Raw genomic sequence first — 14,889 nt, forward strand, 5'->3', positions numbered from 1 at the left:
TTTAAATATCTCTCGCTGTACTTGCAGAATCTTTCTTGTGTGTCTTTTCCTGACAACGTGTCTGTCCAATCTGAGTTATTTTAAGGAGTTCTAAAAGATGAAGATGCCTTTTTAAGATGCCACGAAGTATGATTCGTCTAGCTAACACTGTAATTTATGTTTAACTCTGACATGCTAAAACTGCTATCTCAGAACATGAACCATGAGTAATTCAGTCACTTCTGTCACTTCTTTTTTCATGTATGAGGTTACAATAAAATGCTCCACTATTAATGGTTTAATTTTTTTTTTTAAAATAAAAACATGTATCGTTGAAATATAACTTGACTTTCCGTCACAGTCTCTCAAACCCCCCACAATGCCCTGGCTGGGAAGCCCTGCTCTGTGTGGTTGCAGATTTGATCCTAGTTGTTGGTTGAAATGCACTGAAGGATGTGTGATCTGTTGTGCTTAGATGCATCAGCCAGAGAAAGAAGACAGCAAGAACGAGAAGAGCGTCTCTCTCTGGTGCTGTGGAGAAAGCCCTTCCAGACGCTGCAGTATTCATTCTTAGAGACGCTCATCACTTTGAAGGAGTGGACATGGAAGTAAGTGCCTTGATCTCATTGCATTTTTTTTTTTCTTTACACCAGAGTTAAAGCATAAATGACCTTACCTTCATGTTTCTCACAGTGCACAATACCAGGGTGAGAGAAACAAGAAACGTTCCATTTTAAATGAGAAAAGAATTAATAAATGTAAGAAAATTTAAGTGCAGTAATGCAAATCCTCAGGACTACTCCTTAACACTATATATTTATTGAAATGAATACTTTGATGATTCCAGCAGTTGGCACGAACAGTGCACAGCATTATGTCCTTGATAATTATTAAACTGGCTGCCTGTAGATCAGTGGTGTTCACTTACCAGAGCCCCCTTTACATTTGGTGAACTTTGATATGCCTCTCTGAAACCCAGCCCCAGTCAATGCCACCTCCTCATTTCAGTACAAATTATAAGCACATAAAATACAAATAACACAAAAGGGCTCTGCAGATTCTCACTTTAACGTCTATGAGCAGACATTCCTACGACGATGTATTAGGGCCATTGTCGGTTTAAATAAATAAAGTAAAGAGCTGGGGGGGGTAATATTCCAAGAAAAAAACTCAGAATTTCACAAATTTATGAGAAAGAACTCAAATATTCTCTGAGATTAACAACTCATAAATTTGCAAGAAAAACTCTGATGACAATCACATGCTTGCTGGTTTCCTGACTGCAGTGCATTTTGGGAAATGTAGTCGAAAATCTCAATGCTTTATTCCCTTGTATTGTGCAATCGAGGAAGGAAGACTGCGTTTTCTCTAACTCTCGGCTCAGCTGTGGTGTCTGTGGTGTGATAACATGCAAAGTGAAGTGGTTCCTTGCCAAAAAAAAATTATTTTCTGTGTTTTTCTTTTTTAATTTATGACTTTAATCTCAGAAATTCTGAGATCTTTTTCTTGGAATATTGCACCCTCCCCCAGCTCTGCAATTTTTAAACACTTTTTTTCCCCCCCCCTCATAATTTTATGACTTATCTCAGGGAATGTCTGATTTTTGTTCTCGTAAATTTAAACATTTAATATCAGAAATTCAGAGTTTATTTCTCAAGATATTTTCCCCCTTCTCCTGTATGTATGTATGTATGTATGTATGTATTTATTTACTTACCTACCTAGAATCGCCAGAATACACTTGTATGTATGTTTATATATGATATTACATGGTAATGTAGTAATAATAATAATGTAAAACCCTGCCCAAGACAACTGATGTGGGTTTGTTTGTTTGTTTGTTTGTTTAAGCTAAGGTTTGTCACACCAAAGAATCGCTTTGTTTAGTTATTACAGTTCACTGCTCCTGATACTAGAGCGGCGGCTACAATTATCGACGCCTTAACAATCTTTTGGCCATTGCAAAAGTAGAAAAGACTTTAAATACATGAATTGTGCATGAATAATTACTCAAACTTCCACTGGAAAAAAAATTAGTCGATTTCCGATTACTTGCCGTATCCGATCACATGACACCGTTCCACAATTATCGACACTTTTGTCCACAGTTATTGACACCGTTGCACAATTATTGATATCCAGATGATTATTTAAAAATAAATAAAATCAGTATGTGGTATTAAGTTAACAAAACATAGTTTTTATTTAAAATTTGTTGTACATAAACTTATATTTAGTACAAAATATCTTTTATATAAATATATCGATGTCGGTGTTTACATAAATGAGGAAGTAATTCTAATGTTTGTAAATAAATGAACTGATGATGTTTACCCTGTGTCAGAAAATCTTTGTTCCACTTTCTACCCACTTTCTAAATATTTTCGTAGATCACGTTTTGTTAATCATTCATTGTTGTTTGTATTAATTTTCTAGTTTTGTAGTTTACCAATAAATGGCAACAGGTAATTGACATTGTAACCACATGAAAATCCAGGTCAAAGGTCGCATGTCATTCTTTGAACCAAAACTTCGTATTTTTTACATCTAAAAATATAAAATGTCTACCAATATTACAATATGTGGTAGATATTTACAGCAAACTGCAAAAAAAAAAATCCTGAATGGAATAGAAAAATCTGAATATTTCAAGCATGTATTTTTTTTATATGCTAGGAATTTAATTCTGTTCTAATTCTATTTATTGCAATCAGATTCCAAATACTCTATAAACATTCCATTCTGTTATGAATCAGAAAAAAAAATTATTATAAATCACAGCACACTTTTATTTTTTAAAAATACTTCATCTACTTCAACAATGTTACCAAAGATCGATCCATAACAGTTGTAAATGTCACTTAATTTCACAGGGTGTCTGTAATGTGGACACCGGTGAAAGTGATCACTATTATCGACACCTCACGTGACTTCTCAAACGCGCGTTTAGATACAAAATGGTGACTGTCAAATGAAAGAGTAAGAAACAAAGTAGGTTTTGACAAGGAGGTCATAAAATATCAGTGAATTTGATAAGTAAAAACATGTCCATGTGCTTTCCACCATGGTTACCTGCGGACAATAACGTCCGGGTTTCCTCACCTTGCTGATCGTGCTAAAAAAAAATTCCATCTCAGGTAACAAGCTGTGCCACCAGATGACAAAATCGAAGGGGGGGTCTTTTGGTTGATTTGTAACTGAAACTCACCTTTGTAAATTTTTTTTTTCTGGTAAATCTGAAAAGGTGTCAATAATTATAGCTGCCACTCTATTTGATGTAGAAATTCATCAAATAGAATGTGCATGGCCATATTTTAATGTTTACAGGTGCCTATGAGTGAGTAGTAATTCTGTATATGTTATGATATTTTGAAAGCTCAAAGATGTTATTGGAAATGTGGTGGGTTTTTTTTTAATATAAATTCTGTTCATGCCTACTCTGTAAATAGATGATTATAACTAACAGTTATACAGCTGGCATCGTTAATGATATAGAGTGGCATACAGAAGTCTGAGAGCACGAGTATAAATGCTTCTGTTTTGCATTATTTTCTAATTTAATGCAACATTTTTTCATTAGAAATTATATTCTTGACAACAGCTTGGGTGAACCATGGAATCTTTGAAATATTTACATGAATTTCAGAATTTCTTAGTGTTTGGTTTGTCCCCTTTTTTGTTTTAATGACAGTGTATACTCGCGCTGGCATAGACTCTACAAGTTTGTGCAAAACTGTTTGACTCGCTTTAGATCAAATCCATTAGTGTGTCATCTGAACATGTGCTTCAATAGAAGAGATCAAGTCAAGTTTATTTGTATAGCGCTTTTAACAATAAACATTGTCGCAAAGCAGCTTTACAGAATTTGAATGACTTAAAACATGAGCTAATATTATCCCTAATCTATCCCCAATGAGCAAGCCTGTGGCGACAGTGGCAAGGAAAAACTCCCTCAGACGACATGAGGAGGAAACCTCGAGAGGAACCAGACTCAAAAGGGAACCCATCCTCATTTGGGCAACAACAGACAGCATGACTATAATATTAACAGTTTTAACATGAAGTCAGTTTCGTCGATGTTATAAACTCTTCATTGATGGAAACTTGAGTGCAAAACTGTTCATGACAACTGCAGTCCTAAAGTTAGCAAGTCAACTGTAGTCCTCAGCCATAAAAGCGTGACTGTAAGAGTCCAGAGCGTCCTCCAGGTGTGACTTTCAACTGTCCACATGGGGCCGTCCTCCACAGGAGCGATGCGATGAGACTCCAACCAGACACAGGGCACCAGGATGGATCAAGCAGGTCCGAGGGACCTGAAGGGGTCAGCATCTCGATCCCAGGACCGACATGTAACTCAGAGGGACAGATTTGGGGGGGGGAGAGGGAGAGAAAACACAGGTTGTTAGGTATGCCCAGTGTCACCTGAATAAGTAGGAACAGTATACATATTGCACTGAATACAAGCAGGGACTCCGGCAACTAATTATGACAGCATAACTAAAAGGGGAGAGCCAGAAGGTAACACAGGCATGAGGGAGCCCCGGGACATAAAGCAGCAGCCACGACACCATCAACAAACTCGAGTGAGAAAGCGAGTGGGGACTGACAGCATCCATACATCCCAGTTTACCAAAACGCTCTGTCTGAGGACCCTCCAGATCTACACCTTTACCTCATAAACACCATTAACACAAGGCTTGACTAAACAGATATGTTTTCAGCCTAGACTTAAACACTGAGACTGTGTCTGGTTCCCGAACACTACTTGGAAGGCTGTTCCATAACTATGGGGCTTTGTAAGAAAAGGCTCTGCCCCCTGATGTAGCCTTCACTATACGAGGTACCAGCAGATAGCCTGCACCTTTTGATCTAAGTAGGCATGGCGGGTCATAGAGGAGCAGAAGTTCACTCAGGTACTGTGGTGCGAGACCATTCAGTGCTTTAAAGGTCAATAGTAGTACTTTTTTATCAATACGAAATTTGATTGGGAGCCAATGTAGTGTGGATAAGACAGGGGTGATGTGGTCATATTTTCTAGTTCTAGTAAGGACTCTTGCTGCTGCATTTTGAGCTAACTAGAGCTTGTTTATGCACTTATTGGAACATCCAGACAGTAAGGCATTACAATAATCCAACCTGGAGGTAACGAAAGCATGAATTAGTTTTTCCGCGTCACGTAGTGACATTAAATTTCTTATCTTAGCAATATTTCTGAGATGAAAGAAAGCTATCCGGGTAATGTTATGAATGTGAGTTTCGAATGAAAGGCTGGGGTCAGTAATCACTCCGAGGTCTTTTACTGCTGCACATGAAGAAACAGAAAGGCCATCCAGAGTTACTGTGTAATCAGAAAACTTACTTCTAGCTGCATGTGGTCCTAGTACAAGTACTTCAGTCTTGTCAGAGTTAAGCAGAAGGAAGTTAATAAGCATCCAGTGTCTAATGGCCTTCACACATTCCTCAATTCTATTAAGCTGGTGTCTCTCATCAGGTTTTGCAGAAACATACAACTGTGTGTCGTCAGCATAACAGTGGAAACTAATACAATGTTTACGAATAATATCACCCAGAGGTAACATGTATAAAGAAAAAAGCAGTGGACCCAGGACAGAACCTTGTGGAACACCAAACTTTACCTCAGTACGTCTAGAAATATCACCATTTATATCAACATGCGATCAGTTAAATAAGAGCTGAGCCAGGAGAGGGCCGTTCCCTTAACTCCCACAACATTTTCTAGTTTATCCAGAAGAATGGAATGATCAATGGCATCAAATGCTGCACTAAGGTCAAGCAACACAAGCAGCGAGAGACAGCCCTGATCAGATGCCAACAGTAGGTCATTTACTACTTTAACCAGAGCTGTCTCTGTGCTATGATTAGATCTAAATCCTGACTGATACATTTCATGGATGTTATTCCTATGTAAATATGAGCATAACTGCTGTGCCACAGCTTTTTCAAGGATCTTGGGGATAAAGGGGAGGTTTGATATTGGCCGATAATTGGACAGCTGACCAGGATCAAGGTCAGGTTTTTTAATCAGGGGTTTGATAACTGCTAATTTAAAGAATTTGGGTACATAGCCAATCGTAAGTAAAGAATTTATTATTTTTAGAAGCGGTTCAATTATTTCAGGTATTATCTGCTTGAATAGACGTGTAGGTAAGGGATCTAGTACACAAGTTGAGGCTTTTGATGCCGAGATTAATGAAAGTAATTCAGTTTCTTTTAGGGGAGTAAAACATTCTAATTGATGATCTGATAGAGTTATATTGTTAACTACAGGGTCACTTACATTTCTGACCTTAAATTAGTAGTTTGAATTTTTTGTCAGATATTCTCAATTTTGTCATTAAAAAAATTCATGAAATCGTTGCTATGTAAATACTACAGGTATGCATGTGTCTATAGTGAACTTATTCCTGGTTAATTTTGCTACAGTATTAAATAGGAATCGAGGATTATTTTTATTATCTTCTATTAGGGAGGAGATATGTTGATCTCGCAGCACTAACAACTTCTCTATACTTCTATACTTTTTCTATACTTCAGGAAGCTCTCCTTCCACGCTAATTTGAACACTACCAATTTTGATCAGACATGGGGGGAAAATCTGATCTTTTGTATAAAGCAGTTAACATGGTTAATATCACAAAATTGCCTTCATTTACATAGGTACCTAGAAATAGTGTAGAAGTATTCAAGATATTGAACATTTTACTTTGTTTTAAATATTTCAAAATTCTAAAACCTTCTATATAGTTCTAATTTTAAATTAGAAATTTTCAGTGTAATCTCAGGCTTTTGGACCCCAGTATAGCTCAACAACCTTTTAAACTCAGTGCTACATGTACTGATCATTGGACTACCCTCACACACCTCACACATGGATATAAGGTTATGTGAACAGTGTAAACGCCACTAAGCATGAAGTTCATGCTTGAAAGACAGAACTGTCCATCTCCACGATGGACATTATATTCCACTCCCTCTTTTGCACAAAGTACACATTCAGTTAAATTTCTGTAAATGGAAATGGCCTGTTTTGTAGCAGCAAATGGAGCGTCATTTCACTTCCCTAATGAAGACTGGGGAAAATGTTTTGTGGGAAACCACAACAGATAACGTCCGCCATCCTTTGACTTCCCTATGAAGCAGAACGTAAGAGAACAGCTTTATGTGTGACTGTTCCAGTGCACTGACACAAGAGACGTCATAAGTGTTAAATAAATGTCTCTTGAGAGAAAACGGTACTATATCAATGATTATGCATTTTTATACCTCAGCCATACCTGAGGTTCTTGTCCATCATTAGATTGATATCTCAAGAACAAGTGGAGGAATGTTTGTAGGATTCATCTGTAATCATTAGCAATCATTTATCATTGTAACCAGTAGATGAACTGATTAGATTTTGGAATAGATCCAAACAGGGTCAAGGTCACAGCAAGGTCAAATGTCTTCAGCAGTTTTTCAGTAGCTTCCTTCCTGATAGAAGTAAATTTTAAGGATATTTTAAGCATAGAAGTTGATGATAATTAACAATTATTCCACGAAATCAAGTCATACGTGAGCTGGTAGCCGAGGAGGCACATAGTAGAGCCCTGCACTCCCGCGGGACCCGACGCAAAGCAGTGCGGCGCAGGACAAATTTTGAAAGCTCATTGCAGGCGGGAGGGGGAGTGCACAATGCGGGAGCGGGCGGGAGAGGTGATAAGCTGCAGTCCCACTAACTAAAAACGTGTTTAAAATAAAATTTATACATTATTAATTTATGTCTATCATATATAATTTGTGCTGGATATTTTATTTGGCATTAATAAAAACATTTTAAGATGCCTAAATTTGCGGATGTGGTCTAATCTCGCGTACATTTCCGATTCCTTTCCGCACGTTTTTTCATAGGGGACACACACACACACGCACACAAAATGCTAATGCACTACTGCCAATGTGCAATTTTAATATTTTTGCCTGTGTGTGTGTATGTAAAGTCTTATTATTTTTTGTTTTGTTCATACACTGACTCCTCTCTCTCACGCACTCATTTTATTTGTTCTTTCATTTGTTGTTTTTTTCTCTTCTTTCTTCCTCAATGTCATAGTCTCGCTTTCTTCTTTGTCTCTTTGTCTTTCTTTCTTTCTTTCTTTCTTTCTTTCTTTCTTTCTTTCTTTCTTTCTTTCTTTCTTTCTTTCTTTCTTTCTTTCTTTCTTTCTTTCTTTCTTTCTTTCTTTCTTTCTTTCTTTCTTTCTTTCTTTCTTTCTTTCTTTCTTTCTTTCTTTCTTTCTTTCTTTCTTTCTTTCTTTCTTTCTTTCTTTCTTTCTTTCTTTCTTTCTTTCTATTTATTTATTTTTTCTTATTCCTTTTTATTTTCTTCATTTCCTGTGTGTGTGTGAGAGAGAGAGAGAGAGAGAGAGAGAGAATGAGAGAATAGCCTCAGTGTAATATGACACTCTGGCCAAACGCTGTCAGGGTTTTGCCCCAAGACTAATTCTCACCTTTGGATTTGTTACACACACACACACACACACACAACATGCGGAGAGATAAAGATTGAGAGATAGACAGACATACATATAGAGACAGACAGACAGAGATACAGAGAGACAGACAGATAGATATAGATAGATAGATGTACATGTAAAGCCTCAGCTGCACATGCCGCCTGGCAACGCGCACCCTCACTACGTGTGCTAGGTGAAGGATCGGTCAGTGGAGAGCTCAGCTAAGCTCAGCATGTTTAATTCCCCAAGCCAATGACAAGAACTTTCGTGAGAAATAACGGGAACGTCTGCATCATGCGGGATTTGCGGGCGGGAGCGGGACAAAATATGGCGGGCGCGAGCGGGACTGAAAATCATAATTCTTGGCGGGAGCGGGACTGAAAATTCTGTCCCGCGCAGACCTCTAGCGCATAGCACTGAGCTGGCTATAAGCCATGTACAACAAGATTGAGTGGAATAACTTTTATTATATCCACATTCACTGGATTTTGAGAAACAGCATTTTTTAATTTTTATTTTTTGCAAACTTGATAGATAAAAACTTTTATACAAAATATCCGACAAAATCATTTAGCAGATTTCTTAAAAATCCTGTCGATGGCTGCATGAATTGACTTTCGTGTTGTTGTTTTGTAGAAAGTGCCGTCTTGCTGTCATGCCAAGGTATAGAATAACTTTAGACGTTTATTTATTTCTTCCTTGGACATTTCAGTTCTGTAATTTTCAAACTTCTTTGAGCTTTTGAACCAGTCTAAAAAATTCAACAAATTTTAATGCTTAAAGATGAAGAATGTAAACAAACTGGCAAAATGACAGTAGCAATTTCTGAAAAATGCAATTAATAATTATTGAAAAATAAAAAGATATACATTCCTACCATCAAATACTTTCATTCCATATTTTATTGCACGTTTAAAAATTTTTTTTTTGCATTTTTGGAGTTTTGTTTTCGAGTAGAGTTTTTATTTCATCCTTGGTTGGTTCAGTAACACATGCCGCCATTTTGTTTTTCTCTACTCGCAGTATATGAGCTTATATCCTAGTAGTAGAGCTGCCAATCAGAGCATGTGACTGCTCATATTCAGTGAATGTGGATAGAATAATAAGGGATAGCCTTGTTTGCAGTGAAAGCATCAAATCTTGTCTTGTGGGGTTTTTTTTGTTTGTTTTTTATTTGTTTCTTATTAGATTTTGTTTATGTGGTGTTTCAGCTGTACAGGTCCTTATGTAAGTTGTTATTATAGAAGCAAAACCAAAGAAGAACGAGTGCATTAATATACAGCTGTGATTTGCCTTGTAGCTGGCACTACTGTCAAAGTTACTGTTAAAGAAATTAATCTTTTTACCCAGTCAGATTCAAGAACATGAGGTATATATGGTGATAAATTATAGTCAGGCTCTGCAGGTATTATTCAAACGATGGGGTGTGGGTGAGATGGGAAATGCCCAAAAATAAATTTTTAAATGACTGTTTCACACCTGGCAACTTTTACACAGTTTTCCAACCTTTAATTGAAATAAGCTTATCCAGAGAAAAACAAATCCCTCATCAAGAAATAATTATTTTCAACAAAAACAGATATGCTGCTATTAACAACACCCCTGGAAGTTATGGTGAACATAGTCAAATCAAATCAAATCAAGTTTATTTGTACAGCGCTTTTAACAATAAACATTGTCGCAAAGCAGCTTTACAGAATTTAAACGACTTAAAACATGAGCTAATTTTATCCCTAATCTATCCCCAATGAGCAAGCCTGTGGCGACGGTGGCAAGGAAAAACTCCCTCAGACGACATGAGGAAGAAACCTTGAGAGGAACCAGACTCAAAAGGGAACCCATCCTCATTTGGGCAACAACAGACAGCCTGACTATAATATTAACAGTTTTAACAGGTATAACCCTCAACTGTCCTCATGGGGCCGTCCTTCACAGGAGTGGGGCGATAAAACTCCGACCAGACACAGGGCACCAGGATGGATCAAGCAGGTCCGAGGGGCAGAAGAGGCCAGCATCTCAATCCCAGGATCAACATGTAACTCAGAGGGACAGATGGGGGGGGGAGAGAAAGAAAACACGTTGTTAGGTATGCCCTAAAAATGACAAGTATTAAATCTGTGTGGTAGGCTCGCAGAGACGAGAGTCTTTACATCAGGCATGACGCACAATGGCATGTTAATATGGTAAAAAATATATCATGACCTGCTCTGGCTGGATGCTTGATTGGGTGATGGGAGCACACTCCTCAGCAATGATGAGATGCAGATGGGACCCTTAGGCCTGGCCAAGACAATTCAGTTACATTTCACCGGGTCTGGGACATGCGACAGAACGTCTGACGGCCGATTCCCTGCAGGCTACGATAGCCAGTCGAGGTCCCCACCGTCGCCACCAAAAGATTTCCTGTTGACTCCATGTAACTCAGAGGGACAGATTTGGGGGGGGGGGGGGGGGAAGAGAAAGAAAACACAGGTGGTTAGGTATGCCCAATGTCACCTGAATAAGTAGGAACAGTATACATATTGCACCGAGTACAAGCAGGGACTCCGGCAACTAACTATGACAGCATAACTAAAAGGAGAGAGCCAGAAGGTAACACAGGCATGAGGGAGCCCCGGGACATAAAGCAGCCAGCCACTGCACCGTCAACAAACTCGAGTGAGCAAGCGAGTGGGGACTGACAGCATCCATACATCCCAGTTTACCAAAACACTCTATGTCTGAGGACCCTCCAGATCTACTCCTTTACCTCATAAACACCATTAACAAAAGGCTTGACTAAACAGATATGTTTTCAGCCTAGACTTAAATGCTGAGACTGTGTCTGATTCCCGAACATTACTTGGAAGGCTGTTCCATAACAGTGGGGCTTTGTAAGAAAAGGCTCTGCCCCCTGATGTAGCCTTCACTATACGAGGTACCAGCAGATAGCCTGCACCTTTTGATCTAAGTAGGCGTGGCGGGTCATAGAGGAGCAGAAGTTCACTCAGGTACTGTGGTGCGAGACCATTTAGTGCTTTAAAGGTCAATAGTAGTATTTTATAATCAATACGAAATTTAATTGGGAGCCAATGCAGTGTGGATAAGACAGGCGTGATGTGGTCATATTTTCTAGTTCTAGTAAGGACTCTTGCTGCGGCATTTTGAACTAACTGGAGCTTGTTTATGCACTTATTGGAACATCCAGACAGTAAGGCATTACAATAATCCAACCTGGAGGTAACGAAAGCATGGACTAGTTTTTCTGCATCATGCAATGACATTAAATTTCTTATCTTTGCAATATTTCTGAGATGAAAGAAAGCTATCCGGGTGATGTTATCAATGTGAGTTTCGAATGAAAGACTGGGGTCAATAATCACTCCGAGGTCTTTTACTGCTGCACGTGAAGAAACAGAAAGGCCATCCAGAGTTACTGTGTAATCAGAAAACTTACTTCTAGCTTTATGTGGTCCTAGCACAAGTACTTCAGTCTTGTCAGAGTTAAGCAGAAGGAAATTTATAAGCATCCAGTGTCTAATGTCCTTAACACATTCCTCAATTTTATTAAGCTGGTGTCTCTCATCAGGTTTTGCAGAGACATACAACTGTGTGTCATCAGCATAACAGTGGAAACTAATACAATGTTTACGAATAATATCGCCCAAAGGTAACATATATAGAGAAAAAAGCAGTGGACCCAAGACAGAACCTTGTGGAACACCAAACTTTACCTCGGTACGTCTAGAAATATCACCATTTATATCGACATACTGATAACGATCAGTTAGATAAGACCTGAGCCAGGAGAGGGCCATTCCCTTAACTCCCACAACATTTTCTAGTCTATCCAGAAGAATGGAATGATCAGGCTCTGCAGGTATTATTCAAACGATGGGGTGTGGGTGAGATGGGAAATGCCCAAAAATAAATTTTTAAATGACTGTTTCACACCTGGCAACTTTTACACAGTTTTCCAACCTTTAATTGAAATAAGCTTATCTAGAGAAAAACAAATCCCTCATCAAGAAATAATTATTTTCAACAAAAACAGATATGCTGCTATTAACAACACCCCTGGAAGTTATGGTGAACATAGTGTAACTGAAGCATGTTTCCCCCATTTAAATTGTACATTTTTGAGTTGATTGGAGTGTGTAGGAACTTTCAAGCTGTAATCCATGACTTCCTGATTAACTGGGGAACAAATATGAGGTGACACACTGCAAAGAACTGAATTTGAGGAGAAAATTCCTTAATACTCATGAAATTATCTTGCTGCATGGACAGATAATTTTACTTGAAAAGACGTCTTGGAATAAGTTGGTTACAACCTAGAACTAGTTTTAATAATCTCAGAGTTGGTGTCTTGTATTCTTCTACACTGCAAAAATGATATCTTAAGTTAGAATGTCTTGAATATAGTTGAAACAATCTAGCATTTCCTATTTGAAGAATACAAGACACCAACTCTGAGATTATTAAAACTAGTTCTAGATTGTAACCAATTTATTCTGAGATGTCTTGTCAAGTAAAATTATCTGTCCATGCAGCAAGATAATTTCACTAGTATTAAGGGATTTTCTCCTCAAATTCAGTTTTCAGTTTTTTGCAGTGCACAGAAGTCAAATTCCTTTTGTTACCCATCAGCATGGGAAAGATAAGAGAACACACAAACCAAATGAGGGAGAAGTGTGTTAACCTTCATAAGTCAAATGGCTATAAAAAATTAGCTACTCTCCTGAAAATGTCCATTTCTACTGTTAGGGCAATAATAAAAAAGTGGACACCAAATGGAACTGTTACAAACTCTCCTGGAAGAAAACCCAAGTTTATTTTGCACTCATTTACAGTGAGGAGGAGGGTAAGAGAGGCAAGAAAAAAAGCCCTTACAAGAATTACAAGAAATCTTAAGGTTTCCAAGTCTCCTGTTTTACAGTGTGGTGCGCTGGGGGGGCAGCACATCCAAGAAGGACACATCCAGGCTGGACAAACTGATCAGGCGGGCTGGCTCTGTGGTCGGCATGAAGCTGGACTCTCTGGTGACGGTGGCAGAGAAGAGATCTATGGACAAACTATTGAACATCATGGACGATGCCAGTCACCCTCTGCACACCGTCATCAGCAACCAGAGGAGCCTGTTCAGTGACAGAATGCTCCTTCCCAAGTGCAGGATGAACAGACTTAAAACTCCTTTGTCCGTCACACCATCAGACTGTACAACTCCTCTCTGGGGGAGAGGAGGGGTAACGGGACAGAGAATGGGAAGGAGCAGTAGCCTAGCCTAACAATAAGCAATACTGGACAATGTGCAATATAAAGTGCAATATTCTTAATTTCCCTGAGGGAACCTGCCCAAAGGGATCAATAAAGTTTAATCTAATATCTCTCCTGCCGCCACTGCCCCTCCTTCTCTTCCCCATATCTTATTCTTTTTATATATGTAAATACTTAATTTATTTTAATTTATCTAGAAGTTTTCTCTATTTCTTTTCTCTGTTTATCTGTAATGATGCTGCTGGAATCTTAATTTCCCTGAGGGAACCCTCCTAAAGGGATCAATAAAGTTTTATCTAATCTATTTTATCTATCTAATCTAATCTCCAAAACCACCATCAGACTCTACCTCCATGACAACAGATTATTTGGAAGGTGTCAGAAAAAAGCATTTTGTGTCAGTTAACCACAAATATAAACACCTGAAGTTCATGAAACGCTACTACAACTTTGACTGAAACCATGTTCTATGGTTTCATGTAACAAAAATTGAACTTTTTGGCGTTAAACACTCAAGGTGGGTTTGGTGTAAAAAGAAGGATGGCTATAATGAAAAGAGCTTGATCCCAACTGTAAAATATGTAACAATGGTTATCTGATCACAGAATCGAGCTTTTCCCTGGCCATCTCAGTCCCCTGACCTGAACCCCAGTGAAACCCTGTGAGGTGAGCTGAAGAAGAGAGAGCACAAGAGAGATTGTGGATGATCTGGAGAGATTGTGTAAAGAGGAATCATCTCAGATGCCCTGCTCTGTATCTCCAGCCTTATAAAATGTTATAGGAGACTCAGTGCTGGTTTACTGCCAAAGGGATGTCATACAAAGTATTAAATGCAGGGGTGCCAATAATAGTGGCTCATGTTTTGTTGAAAATAATTATTTCTTGATGAGGGATTTGTTTTTCTCTGAATAAATGTATTTCAGTTAGAAGTTGGATTTTTATTTATTTATTTTTTCAGTCTGAGATTAAGCTACTTCACCAAAAGGTGGATTTAATTTTTATTATTAGTTATTGAATCATTTTATTATTAATTACTGAATTATTTCTCTGCCTTTCCTTTTTTATTAATTTTATTTATTTTACACTAGTCTTTACAAGGGGTGCCAATAATTGTGGAGGGCACTGATATCTCAGTATATCTCAAGTC

General features: G+C 38.2%; 1 protein-coding gene across 2 annotated transcripts in view; it reads left to right on the forward strand.

Moving 5' to 3' along the window:
* Positions 1 to 14,889, forward strand: part of vmp1 (vacuole membrane protein 1) — a 60,761-nt gene that overhangs the window by 20,285 nt on the left and 25,587 nt on the right. For both annotated transcript variants that reach the window (XM_060943741.1, XM_060943740.1), the window contains exon 3: positions 455 to 587. In XM_060943741.1, the coding sequence (XP_060799724.1) occupies positions 455 to 587 (133 nt within the window). The remainder of the gene's footprint in view (positions 1 to 454; positions 588 to 14,889) is intronic.

Source organism: Neoarius graeffei, chromosome 17, assembly GCF_027579695.1.
Source record: "Neoarius graeffei isolate fNeoGra1 chromosome 17, fNeoGra1.pri, whole genome shotgun sequence".
NCBI lineage: Eukaryota > Metazoa > Chordata > Actinopteri > Siluriformes > Ariidae > Neoarius > Neoarius graeffei.